The 23,479-nt window shown below is 42.3% G+C and overlaps 1 protein-coding gene across 3 annotated transcripts in view; it reads left to right on the top strand.

Annotated features, from left to right (window-relative positions):
• The window catches only part of sfswap (splicing factor SWAP), a 42,741-nt gene that overhangs the window by 13,038 nt on the left and 6,224 nt on the right, over positions 1–23,479 (top strand). For all 3 annotated transcript variants that reach the window (XR_012947868.1, XM_076079979.1, XM_076079980.1), the window contains 11 exons: positions 1,059–1,320; positions 1,682–1,834; positions 2,009–2,102; positions 6,966–7,047; positions 7,987–8,090; positions 8,185–8,314; positions 12,105–12,301; positions 17,182–17,657; positions 18,942–19,073; positions 19,516–19,656; positions 23,165–23,237. Coding sequence is in view for 2 of the 3 variants with exons in the window: in XM_076079979.1 (XP_075936094.1) it covers positions 1,059–1,320; positions 1,682–1,834; positions 2,009–2,102; positions 6,966–7,047; positions 7,987–8,090; positions 8,185–8,314; positions 12,105–12,301; positions 17,182–17,657; positions 18,942–19,073; positions 19,516–19,656; positions 23,165–23,237 (1,844 nt within the window). In the remaining variant the exon portion in view is untranslated. The remainder of the gene's footprint in view (positions 1–1,058; positions 1,321–1,681; positions 1,835–2,008; positions 2,103–6,965; positions 7,048–7,986; positions 8,091–8,184; positions 8,315–12,104; positions 12,302–17,181; positions 17,658–18,941; positions 19,074–19,515; positions 19,657–23,164; positions 23,238–23,479) is intronic.

Below are 23,479 nucleotides of genomic sequence, written 5' to 3' on the forward strand. Positions count from 1 at the left end.
CTGATAGGCGAGATGACCCTTTCGCACACAGGTCACGTCTTGATTTATATTCTGTTCCCACCGCTAATTTAAATGAATTACTGCGACAGACGTATTAAACGCAACATAAAAACAAAAACATAGCTTGACAGTGAACAGGACAAAACCAAAGCAAGCTTCAGCAAGAAAAAAAAGCCCATCACAGCTGTATAGTGAACACTTCCACACCACTTAATTCTTGAGGTTTGACCACAGCAACCACACGGATGTGCTGCAGTCCAGAGGCCAATTTGAAGCTGTTTACATTTTGCCTCCACTCTCAGAAATATACGGTGTCAGGAAAATCTTAAAGCAAGCTCCTGCAATAGCACTCGCAGTAATTAGCTCAGCTTGAATCATTTTTGTCACTTGGTTTCATGTTCAAGTTTTGCAGGTTGTGTGCCAGTGTATACAAAAACACCACAGATAGCTCACTTTTATGTTTACAGTAAAGAGAGACAAACCATGGGTGTGAGGTCAACTTAATACCTCGACAGGGAAACATTGCTGCGTCATAAAAGGCTTTATCTTTGCCATGAAATGTAATAACACAGTGACAAATATGCCAAATGCTCGCTAAACAAGCCTGCTTTTGACAGTTTCTATTTCCAGTGGCAGATGACTTTTCCCTGACCTGTTGATGTTCTTCGCCAAGGTTGACATGGACTCAAATAAATACAAAAAGTTTGCCATGACCGTACTCTGGAATGAATTAGTAAATCATCCCTTAGCTGTTGCGAGAGCACCATCATTTCACATTAAACAATTGTTTCTCCGTACTTCTAACAGTAGATAGCGGTTGGCATGCACCCAGTTTGGAGAAACACACCAGCGAGTCCTGTGTTCTGTGAGGTTTCAATAAAGTCTTGTGGCTTTTGAAAAAAAAGCATAGATGTTCCCTCATACAACCTCCCCCACACACACACACATACACACACACACACACACACACAATCACTTTGATTCGTTGTGCATCAGGTACACTTGAAGCATTTCTGGAAGGAAATTCATGTAACACTGTCTTCCTCATTTCGTTACAGCGAATGCAGCAGCCATATACTACGGGTACTACATGCTTCCTGATGGAACGTTCTGCTTGGCTCCGCCTCCCCCAGGGATAGATGCCAGCTCCTACTATAACAGTATGCCCGCAGCTGTCATGGCTCCCCCGACATCTTCTGAGGCTTTGCCTAATCTGGGAACTACACCCACCCCATCTGAAACTAATGCCATGGCTCCACTGGCTCCAGCCCCATCTCCGGTCGCCGGCTCTGCTGCTCCTGCTGTTGTACCAGAAACCAGGTAGGAACTATTGGACATCCCGGTGTAATACCATCTCCTGATCGTTTTTAGATGTCATTGAATTTGTTGGGTTCTTTGTATTTTTGCTTGGTCAAAAATCAAGCACCATGAACCATTTTTTATAAACAAACTGTGTAGTGATACAGTCATTCTATTGAAGAACCTTATCAAGACAGATACTAGTTTCCAGTGAGCTGAGTCAATGTTTTTTTTTTACTAAAAAGCCTAATTTGCATTATTTGCTCTAGGCATAGGGGTCTGAGATATCACTTAAATGAAGCACTGTAGTTTGATAGAGCAAGTAGACGGGTAAAAACGTCTCCCTCATCTTAACATCTTTAATTTTCCCCCTGAAAAACAGTTCGAAACCCGAAGCGCAAATATCCACACCGGCAACGGCAGCCATCATCCCCCCACCACCCGACACCCAGCCGGTCATAGACAAGCTAGCCGAGTACGTCGCTAGGAACGGTCTTAAGTTCGAGGCCGGTGTCCGTGCCAAGAATGATCCGCGGTAAGTGTCCTAACCAGAAATAAATCTGTCGCTCCCGTCACATCTCGGTTTTTAGGAACTCTTATCAGTAACGTTCCTCTCAGATATTGCAGAGCCTCTTCTTCATCCTCTGGCTTATCTTTTATGAGTGTTCACCTCTCATCTTACACAGTGTGTGTTCTCCCCCCTGTCTAGGTTTGACTTTCTCCAGTCTTGGAATCAGTACAACACCTATTATGAGTTTAAGAAGAATTACTTCTTGCAGAAGGAAGGAAGAAGCTTTCCAGAGGTATTATACGCTTTATATATATATATATATGTGTGTGTGTGTGTGTGTGTGTGTGTTTGTTTCTCTGCATAAGAATTAGATAGATCCCCTCCAGCCCGTTAACCACTTAACATCCTATCCCCATCTTGACACCTTTGGTCAAAACGTGTATTTTTGACACTTGAATGTGTTTGATACAGTAGACCAGTACAACTACCACATCGCCATGAACTTGTGTGAGTGCTCATGGTGCCCAGTTAATTCATTCTAATGGTCCTTGTGTTCTTACCACCGAACATTTGATCGCAGCTGCTTCAGAATCATGAATGATAAAACCCTCAAAATAGGTCAATTGATTGGCCAAGTGGCAGATGAGTAACATTGCTGACATGGATATTGTTGAAGTGTAATTAGTCTGCTATCAATCAAGAGAGGGAAAAAAAAGAAAAACTGCCATTATGACTAAAATTGCATTATTCTGTTGCTCGGCAGATGCTCGGTATGAGCCGATACAAACCTAAAGATGACCTTCACACCTACAAGAAACACCGTTCTCCCATTTGTCTCCTGTCATCAACCTCACCGCTCTCCACCCACCTCTATGCAATTATGTTTAACAGCATTTGCAGCCAACGTTTAGACGACATGAGAAAAAGTTGTCTAAGCATTCACCGCACTTACAGTCAGCCTTGAAATTAGCAGGTTTTGTTTTGTTCCTGATAAGCGAGGACCTGCCGTGCTGAAGTTAAAGGTATCCTGATCCAAAATATTGACAAGGAGGATGAGAATGTCACAGACAACGGGGATTAGATTAAACCCCCAATGGGCACCAGAGCAATACACTGCAAAAACCCATCTTTCTTAAATAGTAATACAGTCTCTCTTTCCACCATCAAGACTTTTAAGGCTCAAAATTCTGCCAGTGAAGTAATTCCAATTAGTCACCCTTGTTTTGGGACTTTTATACAATCAAATGTCAATAACTTGAAACAAAGCAGATTGCTGCACCACTATCAAAACCTAATTCTCTAAACGAATTGATCGGTTTACCGCCCGTTTGCAGACATTTCACTTGTTGTTTCATTTGTCCAGCCTTGCTCCCCAGTGGCACATACCTTTATTTGCTGCGTGGTGTATTGGTTAACTAGTTCCAACTAATTCCCTGTGGTCAGGCAAGAGATGATTGGTGCATTCCCCCTGGCTTTAAGGTGCCCCAGAGTCTTGCAGAATGCTGTTTTTCAAGTTGTAGTTTTTCCTCTCTCCTTTCGGTTTGGTTCTAACACCGTTTTTTTAATAATTTATTTAATATATACCCTTGAGAAAACAACATATGTTCATTTAAATATTTGTAATTTCTATAATAGAGCCCCACAGAGAGGTTATGGTGATGGGAGGGTATTGCACACATGCCTGCCAGCTCCTTGAACTATATATAGTGTGTATATATACATATATTCCTTATGCTGAGTGTCCATATAGCATGTTTTTTTTCTGGTAGGAAAGCTCTGGCATTTTCAACTTGAAACGCTCTGAACTCAGGTTGCAATGTACGGTCTCTCGTCATTGGCAACATTTGAAAAAAGACAGAAAAAAACAACGTGTGTTGATACTCAGCCTTAGTCAAATCAAGCAGGAATTTTCCAATCTTGCACTCTTTTAGGTAAGAGATTTCCCTCTTTTATGTTTTTTAACGACCAGTGGTAGAAGGACAGTAGCACAAAGAGGGCTTTTTATACTAACATGTATACTTTAGTCTGCTGAAGTCTCATATTCCTTCAGCTTAACTAAATAATGGCCTGGCCCAGTTGCTGTCAAATTAACTCCACCAAAGGTGCCTCTAATTAACTTAAGTTATGACTAGACGCAAGGACAAGTGATGCATCATATATTTTCTCTATATTGGTGATAAATGTTACCTTCTTCACACAATGAAAGCGAATATGATCTCAACTCCTCCAAAGGCACGGCCTGTTTTCCTGTCAAGGTCCCTGTAGAGTCTCATCTCATGACACCACCGAAGATGAATGCATATTATAGTGCATTCAGCAGGTATCTCAGCGCTTTCAAGGCTTTCGGCATTCAGTTTGTTTTGCAGTTATTCACCGAAAAATCCAATTTTGTTTTAATAAATGAAGTGGTTTATAGCTGGGTTGTACAATTATTGATGATGCAGATCATATCGGAAAAAACCTCTCCGTAATGCTTTATGTGAATAGCCAAATGGCAGTTTAGCCCTCATCCTTTCAGCTTGCTGTTAGGAGTAAATGCACGATTTAAATTAATTTTAAGTTCACTTATTGAGGGCAAACCTTTTTCTAACAGGAATGTGCCAGAATGTCTCAGCGCGAGTGTTTTTCACGTCTCGTAGCTGTGCTTTGGTGTTCTGTCATCCGTATTCAGTCAGTGTTCACAAGTCTACAGGAGCCCCATCAAGCCATCATCCCTCTCACACAAGGGAATTATAAGAGATCGTAGCATATAACTAACTAGGTAGGTAGATGAATAGATTTTTTTTCCCCACATATGTAGATATAAGCATTCCTGTGTATACTCTCATACATTCGATGTGTGTGTTGAGTCTGCTTTGTGCCAGAGTGAGAGAGGTAGAAAGTGCGAAAGTTTTGTCTGAGCAATTTTGCCTTCTGATGAATCAAATCCATTAGCTTTTCAGAGTGCAGAGGAGTGTGGCCCATTATGACGCAGCCCAGGCTGCTCCAGCAAGCAGCTGCTGAGCCTTTCTATCAAGAAACCTGCCTTGTGTTTGTGATTTACGCCGCGGGTAATGGAATGCAGATAACGCTGCTCTCCGTCGGCGCCATTATTGGTATTTTCACAGTTAATGAAAAAGTGAGAAAGAGCTAAACGTCGGTCGAAGCAAAAACCGCAGCAGGATGTGCTGCTGCTGCTGTCGGTACGATCTTTACAATCTTCAGAATGCGGCACTTTTGAAATATGATAAATACAACGTTTATCTAAGAAGAAGCATTTTGTAAATCGTCAGATGATGTGTCCGCTTCCTGTCTGGAGAGATCTGCTCAGAAGTTCTATAGAAAGCCTTCTAATAGAAGTCCCGCCCCTCGTCGTTTGTTTTGCTCGCATTCAGCGGAACCTATGTGGGTTTGACTGAACATGCGAACGAAAGCCTCAAAGAAGAACTGTATTTCAGCCAGTTTAAAAAGAAATAATTGACTTAATATGAACTCACGTTTATGAGAATATCACAACAGGGAGACGAGTTTGCACGTTTGCTAAAGGCATTCAAATGAAGTCGCAACATGACAATTGAATTTGGGCACAGCAGAGCAGTTTTCATCCCATCATGTCAGATTATAAAAAATTAGTAAAAGTATTCGTCAAAGCTTTTTGGGTTGATAATGTAGATCACGTCTTCCATTTTTCATTTAAAAATTCCCGTTAAGCTTGTGATCTCCTACCAGCACAGGTTTGGCAGCTCTGCTATGAAACACTGGTGCATGTTTTCACTCCGAGTGGAGGATTATTACCTTCTGAACTGTCCTGTGTCTCCTCCGAGCTTTGGTTTTACATGTTATATTCTCTGGGGTCTCGGTAAAGTGCTGTGACTTTTGAGAGCCCTGTTAAATAACAGCTGCATAGGAAGCGGCCTTCAAACATGGTAAGACATACCTCATGAGGCGTTGGCTTCATCGCCACTTTAACCTTTCATTCCATCCGCAGTTTATATTTGGGATAACGGCAAAGGGCACTTGGTCCCCAGGTGTCACTACAGAGGGCTTGTGGTTATATGGCCTGTGCACACAATGTATCTACCGAAAATATTTTGACCATCACGGTATACAGTAAAGACGTGTCCTGTTGCAAGGAGTACAGCTAATTAGAAGTTTTTCTATCATTTTTCAAACTAAATTCCTGACCTGTATGCTTGGCCAATTTCATGCCTAAATGTGTCGTGTACATTTGTTACCCTCAAATTGAATTTAAAGACCGATGTCAGTGTTTTCCATGTTGATGTGTAAGTGAAGGAAGAGGCCTGCAGTCACAGCCAACCTGAAATGAACATGAAGAGAGGCGAACATGTGAGCCTGCCCTTTAGAGACTGCTGCTGTACACAAGTTCATCATTTTCATTGTCTGCTTCTTCCCATCACGGTGCACTGACGGAATGAAATCAAATTCTCCATCTTGGAAGATTGGCTCGACTCTAAAGAGTCCTCTGCTAGTGTTAATGGTCTACTGACCTTTTTCTCTTCTGCCCAGGTCCTCCACTTGCTGCCACTATAGCGATGTACTTAAAGATATCCATTAGGACGTTTTTTTTTTTTTTTTTGTTCTCAGCAGTTGCTGTTGGTTTTCTCCTCCACAGCAACATTTTCTGTAGCACAGTAGGGAGACAACTTCGGAACTGCAAACCTTAACCGTGGATAGAACTTAGCAGATGAGTGGTCACATTATTTAGATACAACAGTTTTAGTTTAATTGGGAATGGATGCAGAGGAGTGACTCATCCTAACATTTCAGATCCACCGGTGATGTTCGACAACAAACAAGCATTCACACCAATCTTATTTTTCCGGAGAAACCAAACACCAAGCAGCTCCTCTGAATGTTTTTCTTTTGAAAACATCCCGAACACCAACTTGCACATATTACTGCTGTACTTCTGACCCGTCACGGCAGTATGAAGAACAGCAGGTTTCCATGGAATCTCATTTTCAGTGTCAGTCTCTTGTCGGAATCCCGCTGGTTAACCCAAAACAATGTGGAAAAATACAGACGACTTTAGATGGTGTGTCGAAATTGCGCGCGCACTGTTACCTGTTAACAGTGTACGGAGCCAGGGAATTGATACAGATACGGTTACAGTAATTATTTATTCTCTTTCTCTACTCTCTTTTTGTTCGTCCAGCATGAGACAGACGACGAGGACGATGGTGACGATGATACGCTTCAATCTGGCACGTCGGTCCTGGATTCCACGCTGATAAAAGGTTTGAAAAAACACAAAGAACACAGTACTGCTTTCACTTCCTCTTCCTTAGTTCATTCGTTCAGTAAATTAGTTGCAAATCCTTTGGGTAAATATGTGTTTATGTGAGCACACATGCACATATTTACTCTAGTGTGTGTGTGTGTGTGTGTGTTTCATATGTTGGTGTTTACGCACAGCTGCCTGTGAGTCTGTTGGTTTTTATGCTCCCAATTTTATTTGGTGATATCGGGCCGGAAATGTCTATGCAAAGATGAAAGCGTCTGCTTCCCACAACACTGGCGAGACCCATAAACATGCGCACACATATGCAAATGAAGGCATGCATTCTCAGGCTATTGGGGGGGGGGGGGGGCGACAGGTCACGGAGCAGGCCAAAAAAAAACTAATAACTGCACAGAGTAGTACAAGTAAACTATCCAGCCTTCTACAATAAGGATCACAGTCCTATATTAAGGTTATTTCTTAAGGGAATGAGGCACACTGTGTGTTCTGTTCTGTCTACACCGTCGCAGCTTCAACGCTCACTGTCCTGGTGTTTGTCTCTCCGTCTGTTTTTCTTTCTTCGTTGTATTATGCCTCTTTCACATTTGTTTTGCCCGTCTCTCTGCGTACGTCTGTTTTATAAACTCCAACATATCCTTCGTCTGCCCTTGTCTGCGTCTTCTCCTTCCTATTTTTCCATCTTTTTGTTCCCTCCGCCCATCTCTTTATTAATCCTTCCTCCAGCCTCTCCTTTCATCCTTCTCTTGCGAACGTTTTATTTGTCATTGACAAAAAGCAGCCTAATTGCTTTAGTAGATGCATTTTTGTCATTTCACTCTGAAACTGTCTTACCAGAAGATGTCCAGGATGTACTTGTCTACCAATTCTGAACTTCTGAATACTTTATGTTCTCTCTAAATCACACGACTCCTTCTGTCTCTTTGTGCCATCACAGCCTCTTTTGCCCCCATCTGTTTTGCCATCAAAGCGAAGGAAAACGATATGCTGCCGCTGGAGAAGAACAGAGTTCGATTGGACGACGACTCTGACGAGGACAAGGTCTGGTTCTGCTTGGTCTGTTCGATGCACGCGGATCTAGGGTTGATAAAACTGGCACTAACGGTAAATTATCATACGTTTTTTTTGCCTGAAGTTGCTGGAGGAGCAGGGGCTGGCAGCTCTGATGGGCGGAGCTGAGATGGTTGCTAAGGATCCGGCTCAAGTCGGTGCACCAGAAGAGAAGAGACCCTCCCTCAGCTTGGAGGAGTTGGAGGCAAAACAAGGTATCAATGTTGAAAGATTGTTGGGAAAATTGAAAAGCATTATTATAAATAAAATATTGATCTTGCACTGCTTTAGCCACTGTACCTCTTTAAACACTAATATAGTGAAAAAATAACATTTCATTTTCCAAGGAAGGACAGATTCTGACTGTTCTTGCTTGTGTGTGTCAGTCTGTGCATTCAGATAGCCGTCGGCCTCACTCTCCCTGTGTTTCCCTCAGCTCCGTGGCTATTAAATGTGTGTGTGCGAGAATTATAATTCTCTGTGTCAGCATAGACTAAGTGCAGGTGCTTACAAGACATCTCTGTCACACCCACTGGCATGCTGTTACTCTCTGGGAAGGGTTGGAATTGGAGTAAAAAAAAAAAAGGGGGGGGAGGAGCGAAGATGAATAAATCCGTTGAGTCTGAATTATAAATTATAAACAACAGCATATAGCTCTCCGAAGGCCTAATGGAGATGTATTCTCTCTATTTCCGTCTCTCTCTCTCCATTGTTCACTCGTGGCTGTACAGTATTACACACTCGCCCGCCTCAGTCTTTCCTAAAACTAAAGTAACGCATCAGCGACTTTGCACTCAGAAACACTTGACATATTCGTCAGAATGCATACAGTCACAAAGAGCCTTCTTTGTCCTGTAAAAGGTTTACACTCGCTCTGATCAGGGGTTTTATAGGACCTATGGCTTCTAACGCAGCTTACCTAATAAGATCACGGTTGGTTGGTGATCTGGCCTTTTAGTTTTTTACAGAGAGCTTCTGCATAAGGGACTGGGGGGGGAATCTCATGCATGTTTGCAGTTTTATTTCCAAGGTTAGAGTCACATCTCTGAAATATTCATGTATTGTAATGTATCACCGACTATTAATTTCAAAACGAATAGGCTTTTCTACCTGAAGCTGAAAGCTGTTGTGTTTGAAGTTGATTCATTGCATCTTGTTATACTTTTACACCCCCCCCCCCTCCCCAAAATGTGCAATTGCACCTTTTTCAGCTTTAAAAAATTGGACGCTTCACCTTCGTCTGCAGCTGAAGTATAAAATGATTTTCCAAAAAGGCCATTTTCACATCTCTGTCAAACGAAGACTGACAACCAGCAGATGCTGATGCAATTGTGATTATCAATAATCCATTTGACCTTACTTGTTAACCGGTCGCACAGGCCTTCTATACGAAAGGTTTGAAAAATAAGATTTCTTCCCGTCATCCTCGTAAATAAGCATCGTGTCTGTGTGAGTCGATCGTTACTAATGACTCAGTAACTGAGGTGTCGGCCTCTCGAAGCCTCCTACATGAAAGCTGAAATACTAAATATAAAGCAAATGACAAAAGCAATTTAAAAAAAAGTTTCTTTTGGCAGACATTTCTGTGGATCTCTTGATTCTGATCTCTTCATTTTGTCTGAATTGTCCAAAATAAGTGAGGTTGAACTGTGCGTCACCAAAATCATCTTTGAATCTAGTAGTTTGCTCCGTGTGGTAATAAGCCTGTTAATGCATTCATTGTGAAAAAGATGAAGTAATTGTACTGTATGCAACTTAAAGGACCGGAAAAACAATTTCCATAGTTGTCTTCTTCTTCTGCAACAAGTGATTTTTGGTTATTTCACATGTCTTTTTCTGGCCATCGAGTAACCTGTAACAGCTTGTGCTTGAGGTAACGCTATTTCTTTAAATACTTATTTGCTATTTTTATACCAACATACTTTTTTCTGCTGCGATATGTTGTGAGGCTGCCATGCAGAGACACATGGAATACCAGAATAGCCTCTTATTTGTACTGAATGTATTGGTAATTCTGTAACTGTAGCGTAGTACAGTTACCTGTTTTTGTATCCTAATCGCGTAACGTCGTGCCGTTGTATTCCGTTACTCCCCGAGCCTGCTGACGGGTCCCGTTTAGGTTCAGTGGAACAATCTCAGAGAGCAATGTTCTCTCTCTGAGCTGACAGACAGCCAGAGAAAGAGGCTGGAAAAGCCTAATAAATAGCTGACTGAATTGGCTTTGCTGTGTGGCAAAGTGGCTGTCAGTCAGCAGGCCTAACTTGGTCAGATAGCAGGAGAATCAGTGGCGGACGCTAATCTGTAGTGATGGTCTGGAAAGCAGCCACACAACAAATGCAGTTTGCAGTGATAAGTGCATGAATCGTTGGAAGTTGCTGCAAACATTTCCCAGTGTATATTCCATAACGGCGACAGAAGACTTAAAATACCAGTATATCTGAAATCAATGTGAGATTATATTCAGGGATGTTGTGCCATATACTGTAGTTATAGATACGTTCAGCAGTCCATTCATTGAGGGGATCACACAGACTTAAATGTTAAAATGTGGCTCATAGCCATACAGCTACGATCATTTTCACCTGAATGTGCAGCTCCCCTCGGCTTTACGGAGCTCTTACTGTTTACTTTAAGCTCTAAATACTCACTGTACATACTCAACACCAAACAGCAGACTAGGTTTTGCAACTAGGTGTTGAACATCGTGGAGCATTTAGGAGCTAAAGAGCCACATATGTACTTCAGGAGTAGGTTGAGCTAAAAGGAGAACAACTGACTCACCAACAACGCACAGCTTGTTTTCGCTGCCCTCACTTGGCTAAAAATAACCATAATTGCAGGTTTAACTAATGAGTTTTCATTATCAATGTATCAATTACTTTTTTGATCCACTGCTTAATTGTTAGTTTTTAGTCATTAATATACAATAATGCAACAAATCTGCAAATTTCAACATCTGAGCAGCCGAGAACCAGAGAATGTTCAGCATTTTGCTTGATAATTGACTTAAATGATCACTCGGTTATCAAAATTGTTGTGAATTCATTCATTTTTTTTTTTGTCGGTCATTTGCTCACCAAATCTTCTCCGGCTGTGTACTGGACAACACATAAATCAAGCAAGATTAGTCAATAAATACAGCAGTGAGACTCAGCCTGGCCAGCGCGGTATGTTGTGTCACTGTCTGGGGTACGGTGGGACTCTGCTCCACTTGGCTGTTGCTCACACTATAGTGGAATATGATTTGCCGGAGCAGCTACTCTGTTTAACCCTGAAGAGATAACAGTAGCCCCAGCGATTGCATAACTACAACAACTTGTTTTCCCACCAGCGTTTGCTTTATAAATTCACCGTCTTGTCTTGTTTCCCCCGTCTCACTCATTCCTTTTCCTCGCTGTGACTCATCTCATTCTTGTGCTCTCTTTACTCCTCTACCCCCACACCCGTCTCTGTCGCTTCATCTCCTTTCCTCATCTCTCAAAAAACCATGCATATGTTCCACCCCCAATTTCACTCAGCCGTCTGTCTCCTCTTCCCCACCCACATCTTCCCTCCTACTTTGCTTTTTCTGTATGAACCTTCTATTGCACGAAAATACCCACCACATAGTGAGGCCGTCACTTAAAGATTTCCAACCGCGGCGGATTGACAATGGCATCATCTTAGATAGATTACTTTCAACATCCTTTCTTTTTCTTTTCCCTTGTCGTCTTGTCTCGATATTCTTTTGTTTACATACATGTTTTTGCTCTCTCTATCTTTTCTCCCTCCCTTCTTTAAGTTCTTTGCTTTCCAAAGACCATTTACGTGTGGTCAGAAGGCCAGCAGAGTGAAAAACAGAGCATAATCAATCTCCACCGCCTCCTCTCTGTCTTTTCAATAATCTTCTCCTCCCTCATAGGACTATTGTAGTATCTGGCTGCAGTTAAAAACAGACAAGGACCATCTCTCACCTGTTTTTCTTCTCTTTTTTTTTTTTTTACCCTCTCATCTCCCCGCCCTTAGCCAAGCAGAAGCTGGAGGACCGCCTAGCGGCTGCAGCCAGGGAGAAGCTGGCCCAGGCGTCTAAGGAGTCCAAGGAGAAGCAGCTGCAGGCGGAGAGGAAGAGGAAGGCAGCGCTCTTCCTACAGACCCTCCGCGGCCCCTTCGCCGGGGAGCCTGAGGCCAAGAGAGCCGGGCTGGACTCGGCTGCGCAGCTTGAGGTCGGTGAACGGCTTATGCACTTTGCATTACGCGTCAATCATTTTGAACTAGAAGCTTAGCCATATATTCATGACACAATCCCGAGTGGTTGATCCCGAATCACCAGCAAGTCCCAAGTGTCATTTCAAGTCACACGTTGAAGCAGCCACAGTGTATTTATTATATTGCATAACCTCCAGAGCGACAACAGTATAAACTGCTGTAGAGAATGTATGCATTTAATGAATGTAGGTCCCCATTAATCTCTAAAACCGACGCCTGCAATCATTTAAAATACAGCCATCTGTTGGCGAGATACAATATTTATGCGTTGATAACATGGATGACTCGTGTTAAAGTGATGAATCACGGCCTAGGGAGGGTGTGACTTAACACGGTACGCATTTCTTAGCCCTTGACGCAACGCGTGACTTACATCTAGACGTACGTATATACAACTCTGTATTTTAAAGAGTGGTTTCACACCTGGCCTGTGCAAAAATATCGTAACATTGTATTTATCTCCATTAGTGCCATTTAAGAGTTTTACTGTATGTGATGCTAAGTGAATACCAGTTTGAGTGGAGTACAAGAAGTTGCCGTCAGAATAAAAATAGACGTAGCCTATGATGTCAGCGGGAGAATACTGTGTCCATTAATTGCATGTTGGCATTTATATTGAAAATGCCACTTCAACCAGCACTGATGATTCAGTTGTATTAGTCACGGTTGGCACGCCCACTTTTTTGTTTTTCCTCAATATGCAGAAGCATGTGATTATCATACAATTTTAGCACAGAGCAGACCTGCATACAGACTTCTCAGACCTTGACATATCTCCAACAACATCACTGTGTTTTTCTAATACATGGTGTTTGATTAGTCAAGGTACATCAATGAAACTCACTCCAGTGGCGGTGGATAAAGAAGCACACAGATTTGTCAGTACAATGGAGCCCGCCTCATCACATCGTTAACGTCCACAGTAGACGTATCCACCCCGAGGTCAGCCGCAAATGTTAGCTGGCTCTACTTTTTTCTTTTCTGCCTTTTTATTTTTTAGTTGAACTGCAGTCAAGTCTTTGGCCATAGTGGAGGTAAATAGAAAATGACATCTAGTACAGCTGGCTTAGTAACACATAGTAAAACAACCTCCATCTTTATGTCTGTTGACACCAGATGGCACATTGTGTTTTCCTTTCTATTACGGTTCATTATTGATTATGTGCAGATGAAGTTGCAGGCAGCTGTTAGGAGCCGCGTGTGGCGGTATTGATGGCAGTTTTTCACTTCATGTAACCGCGCAGTAATAGATTAAGAGATGAATGTCTGTTTGTTTGTTGAGGGAATATCTTCACGTGCATCAGTCACATGTATTGGGAAAAGGCGCACATTTAAAGGTCACAGGAGATGAAGTGTATCGCATATTGTGAGTGAGCTGAATCTGTGCTTAGGCTCAGCTTAGACTGCTGTCCATGCATGGGCAGCTTTAAGCCCGGACTGTGACAGCAATTCCAATCAATCATTACTGGGATTTGTATGCTGAATATAAGTTAATTACTACGCAGCTGTTGGCGCTCATAAAGAAGCCGAGTATGTTTTCCTCCTTGGCTCATAATATACAGTTTTAAACTAACTCAGATGCGGAGGATTGAAACTTTCCCAAGATCTAATGAGGTATGAGTTTATTTTTCTTTATGATTTCATCCCGTAGAGATCAGTGTGTTTGTGTAAGTGTTCTTAATGCCTTAATGCTGTATGGTACTTATATATAAAACACACTTGTGGAGTATGCACTTGGCAAAGCCGGTAAACTAACGAGTATCAATGCAGACGGTAGAGGAATTCAGATTTTATTTGGCAGTGACAAGTAGAGTTTTGTATTTTTGCCAATGTTTTTAATGTTACATTATGTTTTAAAATGATTAAACAAGGGTCCATCCAAAATTCTTCAATATATTTTCATATTATCTGAAAATGCACGCAATGATTCAGATTTTAAAAGCCCCTTTGTCAAAAAGAAGAATACATTAGAGTGTAAATAAGACTGGGTAGTGGTCATTTGATGTGCAGATTGCCTGTCCGTTTGATGGATGTTCCATTTCAGCTCCTCATTGTGAGCCCAACCGATGCGTGGTGAACTGGCCTATTGCCGGTTGGGCCAGGTGGCAGCGGGCAGGCTCCTGTCAATAGTGCGCCAGCTCTGTCACTCTTTTCCAGATGTTCTGTGACTGCTGCAGTGTCCATCAGAGCGTGTGTGTGTGTGTGTGTGTGTGTGTGTGTGTGTGTGTGTGTGTGTGTGTGTGTGTACCCTGAAGGGACTTCCACAATCCAGGACTGTGGCCTGCTCATGAATACCTGGATGTACGGCCAGCTAGAGATTGTGAGCTTGTGTTGGTCGGTGCTCAGTCTAGTCAAGATTTAAGCCGTTACATTAAGTACAGTGGGGGTTTATTTTCTTCTATTGTTACTCCTTGATTCTATCAGATGGCACAAGGCTGCGAGCATGTGTGATGATTTGTTTATCTGAAGAAGGACTTATGTAACTAGTTACCTCATCAAAAAAGTAGCTACATGACTGAGTAACTGTTTACTTTGAAACGCTGCCATTGGTGATATGTTTCAGCACTGTTGTCGCAGTATGGAATAATAGCACACTGGTGACCAACCTGACAGGCATCCCATCACTGAACCCTACCGAGCAACGTTAAGTAACGACAATATCTCCACAAGAAGATACTCCACTTGGGATCACCATCATCATCATCACGCATGTCCAAACATAACCTCTTATGACAGGCCAAAGATGACCAACATAAATGTTTCTCTTATGTTCATTCAGTCATGACGGTACAGTTAGGGAGGGAGCCCCCGATGCAGTGGCACCGCTCAGAATGCTGATGAATTGTAGAATAATGACATGAAGGAGTAAGAGCGTTCCCAGCCTTCTCTCGCAGGCTTCCATCAGCGATTGATTTAAAAAAAAAGTTTTTAAAAACGTATTTTGCAGTGGAAGCCTTTTGATTAATGACCGGTGTGAACACGAGGAAGGCTAGCTTGCTCCTCGCACTGAATTTCCCCGACACATTTTCAAATCAATTTCCTTATTAATTAGATAGAGATTTTCTGCTGCCTCTGCCTATTCTTTATTTCGTCATGTCGGACGATGCACAAGAATGGGGAAAAGAGTTGAATGAAGACGTCGTGTCGTGTTTGATTATGTGCCGTTTTGTACAGATGCAAACACAGAGAGGCAGTGCACATTATTGTGACTGTGAGCTCTTTCTGTGTGCTACATTTAATTTAACATGAGAAGAGTTCTGTGCATCTTTCACAGCGTTTCATAGTTAATTAAATGGATTCTATTTTCTTTGAGCTTGGGGAGATTATAATGAAGTGATGTATTTATTACTGTGATTTTTAATCAAGCCCAAATATATGTGCATTTTAAACTCTCTCTCTGAATGTGTTCAGCTTGTGCTGCTGTATTTCTTTTATTCATCTTTTCAAATCAAACCTACTAAAATTGCCAACCTGACTTTCCTATAACAGCGACTCGGGTATTACATTTTAAACTGTAGCTCTAGTTATTAGTAGTTGTTTCTTTATTATATAGTATTCATTTATATATTATTATTATTATTATTAGATATTGATAGAATATCCCTCCTGTGTTCCTCCTCTCCTCTCCTTTCCTCAGCTTTCCATCTCCTCTCCTATCCCCTACGTGGACTGCAACTTCTTTTTCATTGTCGCTCCCCTTACTGTCCGAACTTTCATATCTTGCCCGAGCAGGTGTGAGAGGGCAGGCGTTTTCTCATTCTGGCGTTGGGATAAGCTTCCCAATATGTCAGTCCTAATTTTAAACCAAACCTCGCTTCCTATCATTTCATTATCGCTCCCTTAGCCCAGACACCAGATAGCGTGCAAATAGAAAGGTGTAATAAATATTCTTCCTCTTCCCTGCCTGTGTTTTTTTAGATACTTATTGATTGTCTTCCGTTGCGAGCGCTCTCTCTTTGTCTCCTGCCTGCTCTTCTTTACCGCATTTCCTACTTTAATCTTCTTTCATTATCATCATGTCCCTACTTTCTTCTGTCCCTCCCTGTCTCTCTTGTTATGCTCCTCCCATTTCTTGCCAATTTTAGCAGATGGGTGAGATTGAATTGGAGAGATAGAAGTCACACAGCGCACATTCATTTCCTTTCTGTCTTCCATATTTGTCACTCATCACTTGGGTAGTCACTCCATTCATGTGAATGTTGGCTTATAAAATATGCCATTTGATGTTTATCTTTATCTAAATGCCCTTTTGGTACCGTGAAAGCATACATATGTGACATGGGTAACCCCCAGGAGCAATCCAAGACCCCAACCCTGGAAGATAAAATCTGGCCTTGGAAGATTTAGCGTCGTGTTTAACCCACTGATGGACCGAAGCCGTCTTTTCAGCGGGAATCCAGCTGCAGGTCAATGTTATACGAGCAGACAGACCCTCATCGGAGTAATTAGAGGCACTTTGCAGCTAACAGTTGTAACTCAGCGTGTAGCCAGAGGGCTGCAGTGTGTTGTGTAACTCGCACATTTCAATCAGCTGAGTAAGGAATTATTTTTATTTTTTTTTATGAGTAATAATTTCCCAGCAGAGGAAGGAACTATGACTTTGCCTGAGCCAGCTGGTTATGATCCCATCCATGCCCCTTTTAGTGACATTATTCCACCACTTTCTTCTGTTGTAGCTACATCAATACAGCTCGATAGAGACATCAAGCAGTTGGGAATTCATACAATTCCCCTAATGAAAAAGAAAAGGTCCAGCGTCCTATTGTGTCGGTTGGAACAATGCCTTCACTGATATCTTTGCTCTCTCTCTCCTGTTCTTTCTGCCTTTTGTTTCTAGTTGCAGGAAGCTCTCTCTGCCCTGTGTGACCCTGTTCCTCCTCAAGTGTCGTCTGCACAACCCGCGTATCCTCAGGATCAAAGAGCGGCCGCGGAGAACAAAGGAGCGCATCGCAGCAGGGAGCCTCCGTCCTCCTCATCCTCCCACACTACCTCCAGAGGAGCAGCGAGAGATCGAGACCGAGATCGAGAGAAAAATCGAGACAGGGACAGAGATCGAGAGAAAAATCGAGAGAGGGAGCGAGAGAGAGACAGAGAGAGGGAGCGAGAGAGAGACAGAGAGAGAGAGAAAGATCGAGAGAGAGAGAAAGATCGAGAGAGAGAGAAAGAGAAAGAAAGGAACAGAGACCGGCACAAAGGGAGGGACAAAGACAAAAAGAAGAAGAAACACAAGAGAAGGTCGAGATCGAAGTCGAGGTCAAAGTCGAAGAGCAAACACTCCCTTCCCAGTGCCTACAAGAGATCCCGCAGGTCCCGGTAAGACCCCGTTGGTCGATGCGCTCGTTCAAAACTGTCAGTGGTAGGGCAGAGAATTTCTACCTATCAAACAGATAAATTTGATCTTTATTCAAAGTGGTGTGCTTGGAGTACACGTACATATTTGTTCCCTCTATGACAGCCCTTTGGTAGGAAGCACTTTTATTGTTGTTTTTTAATGCTGCTTTGCTGCAGAAAGAATTAAAAAATGCCTTCTTCCTTTCGGTTTATGCAATGCACATTACAGGGATGAGTCAGGAAACTTGTCATGAGTCAAGAGCTTCCTCCGGATATAAACTTACCTAGTTGGCGAAGCAGGTCTGTGATTGGTGCAGCTGCTGTATAAGACATTTAATGTGACAGACTGAGAACCAAGTGATGATTCACCCTCTGTTTTATAGTTCACTTTAGCTGAACCTTTAGTGCATAAACAAAAACATTAATAGAAAATAATGCATTTTTTTCTGTCTTTTTTTAAATTTCTTGTTGTCTTTTCTTTCTCGTTTCCAGGAAGAAAATAGTCAATGTGGAATGAATTTATGAATCAAATTAAGGGGGTAACAGAATGTACGAGGAAGAGCATTTGAATTAAGAATTTACTAAAGGTTGATGTCAAGTGATCAAAGGTAGAGATTGGGCTGCTTTGTTTGTGCCATTTATCTGTCAAATAGGCCAATGTTGACCAGCCTGCTTTGTTTATCCACCGCTGGGTGGATAAACAAAGCTGACATTACCTCCGCTGGCCTTTTCCTTTTGGGCTTTGTTTTTAGAAAACAAGGGTATAGCTTCCTCCTGTAACCGCGGCTATTTCATGCCTGTAAATGATGTACGTGCTCTACATACCAGCCAGTGCAGAAAGTTAATCCTTTATGCAAAGAAATCTTGAGAAGTGAATTAATCTCACATATATATATATAGCCCATACATATTTAATGCTGTTTTCTTTTCAGACTAGTTTAGAAAAACAGTATTTACATATTTAAAGTCCATGATGTGTATTAAAGTAATTCACGCAATCATGATATGTGTTTCTGTGCTGTGGCCCAGTCGCACTGTATTGAGGCTCTACTGCCTTGATGTGTATTGTGCCACATCTACCTCGGCCAGTACTCTAATGGAATCACTGCAAACCGTTCTCTGGCTATTCGGTCTTTTCCACCCTCTTCTGTCCGCGTGCTTCATTTCAAATGCATCAGCTCTCGCCTGCTGAGGCTCTGTCGTGTGTAAGCGAATGGCTTCACCTCCTCTTTTTACGCTTTTTCTTTGTCCTCCTTGTCTGGCCAGATCCCGCTCTCACTCCCCGGGGAGACGGGACAGGAGGGGCCCCTCGACCGAGAGGAGACGTGACGAGAGAGAGCGGGAGCGCCATCATCCCAGCAGCAGCTCCAGCCTGCCCAGGGGGCATTCCAGATCCAGGTAAACCTATCGGCAGATGTCACGAGTCTGCGCTGAGGGAAAGAAATCACGGGTCCTCATGTACGCCTGTGTTTATTTTATCACAGAAAGCATTGATTTATTCCACCTGTCAAGGCAGAGAGATGCTATGACATTCGCACAATGGTGTTGATAATACGGTGTGTGTGTGTACTATACATTGAGTAATGTTTTAGATTGTGTCTGTATAAGAGTAGATTTAGCGAACATACCTACGAGGCAAATACTTAATCCCCAAATGACCACTGGTGGAAACTGCACCAGTGAATTTAAAGTAGGGCTTTGCTGAATACACAAGCTCGGCCTTCAGACAGTTCTCCACGCCCTTGATGTATTGTGTGTTGTACGGCGTTGCTGCTTGAATCTGCGATGTTTCGGTTCCTTCTCACATTTTGTCCCCCCCCCCCCCCCCCTCCCCCCCAAGGTCCCCTCCTGAAAAAAGAAGGAGCTTCTTGTCATCCTCGGGACAGATGCAAATCGTGGGTTCCTCTCTCTCCCCGTATTCCTCGCCCGGCAGAGCATTGTCCCCGTCAGCTAGCCCCGCCTCCAGCCTGGCCCACTCCAGGTAACCCTCTACACGCCTGTCAATCAACTGCTTTCCCAGGTATAACTGAATGTCTCTTCACTAAAGAAACGCAAGCTTGTTGGGAGGACTTCCAGCCAAGGAGATTGATGCAATTTCTATTACTTTTGCTTTTAAATGCGTCTTATTTTGACCAATAGATCGAACAATCGTCTCTTATGAAACAAACAGAGCACTGCAGTTGGCAATTATAGCAAACTGTGCTGATGCACCCTGTCGAAGACCAAACTGAGCATGATAACGAACACTAACTCTTTCTTAAAAACATGTTTTTTTTACTGTTATTGTTGTGAAATAAACGTTTTTTCCTCCACATGTTGAAGTGGTGTGCATGGGGCTGTAGTAAGAGTGATACAAGAATTTGGAGTGTGGTGTATTTTCATTTAGCCTTTCAAAAAACAAACCAAAAAAAACAGCAAAAGTGTAAGTAATGGATTATTTCCTCTAAAGTAAGCTGCAGAAAACTACCTAAGCTCACCCAATTTTACTTCCAAGGACAATTTTGTGGGGTCGCAGGAGAGAAAAAGAGATTGAGGAATTTTATACTCTAATAACTGCAGCCCAATTTATTACCCAATATAGTATTATGTTCATCAAACACATTAGTCCTCGTCTTAAAACCCATTCAAGTGAAACGTAGTGTTTGAAAATATGACCATTTAAAGCCTAAATGTAACCTCTGTCTTGCTTGTCCTAAACTAGACTAGTTGTATTCAGCCTCAGTCTTTGAGCAAGGCATTAAGTATGTAGCCAACCAACTACACATTAACTCTACAGCATAGCGTTATTATTGTACACCAGTCTGTTTAAGGTAGAAGTTTGGCGACGCGTTTCATCTTCCTCTAAACGCCGTTGCCGTCTACGAAGGACGAGGGATGGTTTCCCGCCCTAAAAACAGCGTGATGATCAGAGCCCACGCTGGATGACACACTGCCGGTCTGATGTATGCTAGCTTTGTGAATATGAAAAGCCAGTGGGTAAAACAAAGTTTGCCCGAGGAATTGTGTACATCCAGTATAGACGGGAGAGACCCGAGCATTCAATCTAAGGAGCCAGTGATATGATGGCTCGGAGTCAACATCGTTCAGCTTCAAGGTGCTCAGGCACAGAGGTAGTCATGGCAGCGGACGCAGTCCCGTCTGAGGTCTTGCTATAAAAAATATTTCCAACAAAGAGACAATTTAAAGCTGCAGACATTCACTTCTGAATATTTAAAGAATTCTTCAGCAAGTTTTTTTTTTTTGTCCAATAGGGAATGTGTATCTGTGCTCACTGCTGTCTGATAAGGTGTGTGTGTGTGTGTGTGTGTGCGTGTGTGTGCGTGTGTGTGTGTGTGTGTGTGTGTGTGTGTGTGTGTGTGTGTGTGTGTGTGTGTGTGTAATAGGGTATCTCCTGGCCTTGAAGCGGTCCCTTCGTACATCATCACCCTCACTACAGTTTGAGCTCAGCCGGAGAAATTGTACTCTCAGGATGTTTTTTAAAACAGGTTTCTTGAGAGATTACCGTCCACTCTGAGCGGCATGTGTTTGCTGCACGGTGTCTGTAAAGATAGTGGTTTTCAGTCTGTCGTTATTAAATCAAATAATCAGTTGTGGCATTCTCAAGTATTGTAAAAAAAAAAAAAAAAAGAAGAAAATTATGCATTTCTTAAGTGTTGCCTCTCCAGCTTATCAGAAAATCCTGAATATATATCTTGAAGCAATTTTAGAGAGGACTAAATAGATTTGGAGGGTTGAAAAATTATGTTTTTCTTCCCATGAAGCTATTATAAGGCGAGGGTCTGGGGGGGGGGCAAAGGAACTCCCCATCGCTGTGTGTCCTGACTGCAAGAAATATTTGCTTGAATATTTAAAAGAAGTTCATGGAAACAATCTCAGTCGAGGTCAGCGTGAGATCCTCAGGAGTCAAGTGTCTGTAAAGATAAAGTGTTAAACTGAACATCAAAGGAAGGGAAGGAGCTCATTGTATTTTGCATTATTCAAAGTATCGGTTGTGTCACACGGAATAAGTAGGAGTGGAAACATCATTTCTGAACAAATGATCATCACATTAGGACAGAGGAGCCACAATACGAGCCACTATTGGGGATTTGTTTTTGTATTTTAGACGAGCCGTAAAGGGCTGAGATGGGATGTTTTATGCAAAGGAACGGCCTATTTTGAAAGTGCTGTAAAATGAAATTCGTGGCCTCTTTATTGAGGTCATCTGTCCGCTCATTACGAAGTCAATCTTTCTCAATCCAAATCTTTATCACCTTATTAAAAGCTCTTACTACAGCCTCATCGTTCCAGATCACGCATTGGCTGACACACACTTGAGTGACCACAAAAACAGAAACACTTGTAGGCCACATAAGCAGAGCGTTCCAAGCAGCAGTGTGTTCTGACGCTTCTTGTCCCCCGTTGTGTTTTTATCAACTCGATGCGCACGACTTCTCCTATTTTCAACATCTCGAGATGAATCATAAAAAAAGTTTAGGCACCGACAGTAAGAAAACACATCTTCATCGCATGGATATTTGTCTTTTGGCATCACAGACATACATACACTTAAAAAAAACAAAAAATGAGATGAGAAACAATAAATTATTCATAAGTGTTCCAAAAGGCTGGGATTAAAGTGCTGAAATATGAACAAGTATTTACATATCGTAAATAGTCGTGATTTTAAAAAATAAATAAAAATTAAAAAAAACAGCAGCAGTCGCGGTAAAGTCATTTGTTTAGTACGATGACGGAGAATAAGAGATGTGAATCACTGCTGTGGGTGCACTGCATCGTCTTCATTAAGCAGAGGACGTGAAGGGTCCTCAACTATTAATGCTGCTCTCCTCCTGGGTGCTGGGCTGTCTCTCTGGGGGGGTTCTGTTTCATCTTGCTGGCAGTTTGAACTATTCTTATGAGCTGACGTTTGCTCCTAAATTATACTTTCCACTAGAGTGACTAAACAATCCTCCACATCAAAGCTATTTGATATCCCGAAAAGAAACGGTGTGCTCCGAGTGTTCATTACAATTCAAGTTGGTGTCTAAAATCCTCCCTAAATATGTGACACTACCCACCCGCTCAACAGTTACTGTAGGAACTCTGTGACTCAGCATTACCCTTAAATATTAAACCCAGCATTGCAGCATGTCACCTAAAGAGATCTGCATCTCATTCATATACATGGACAGAGACAGACAGACATCAGAGCCTTGTACAGAGACTCTTTGGGGGCTTTAGACAGACCCTGTGATTTGTTGGGATGATAAACTTGTCTGCGTTTGACATTGTTGATGTGGTAGTTTTGGCTCTGGGTGGATATTTAAAGTTGTTTTTTTACAGATAACGTGACACTCCTCTTTCACCTCTCTGTCTCGTCCCCTCTCCTCTCTCTCCCTTCTTACAGCTCTTGAAGTCTCTCCAACTTTGAACATCTCAGAAGATATTATGAATATTGTATAGCCTCTCCTGTTAACATGATTGGTTTTCTCTCTCTCTCCCTACAGGGGTGGTTCTCTGGACAAAGACAAGGCAGTGGCCTCATCCATTGTATCCTCTGTTCAGTCCAAAATAACTCAGGTATTGTTCTTTTGCTTTCAACCCAAACATGTCCTCTCCTGAACTTTTACAGCCTACCGAATACACGTAGAGTGCTTTTATGTATTTCCATCGTGCGAAGAGGAACGGCGGAAAGTGCTGCCTCGGACCGTGAATTCATTTTTTGAACCATCTGTGTGTATCAAGTCCATATCCTGTAATCAAAGTGAAGCTTACAGTCCAATCAGCTGGAGTTTTCTCAAGCAGCAGTTTCCAGGGCTGAA

The sequence above is a fragment of the Anarhichas minor genome, unplaced genomic scaffold (genome assembly GCF_050575085.1).
Source record: "Anarhichas minor isolate MPS153535 unplaced genomic scaffold, ASM5057508v1 ptg000073l, whole genome shotgun sequence".
Classification (NCBI taxonomy): Eukaryota; Metazoa; Chordata; class Actinopteri; order Perciformes; family Anarhichadidae; genus Anarhichas; species Anarhichas minor.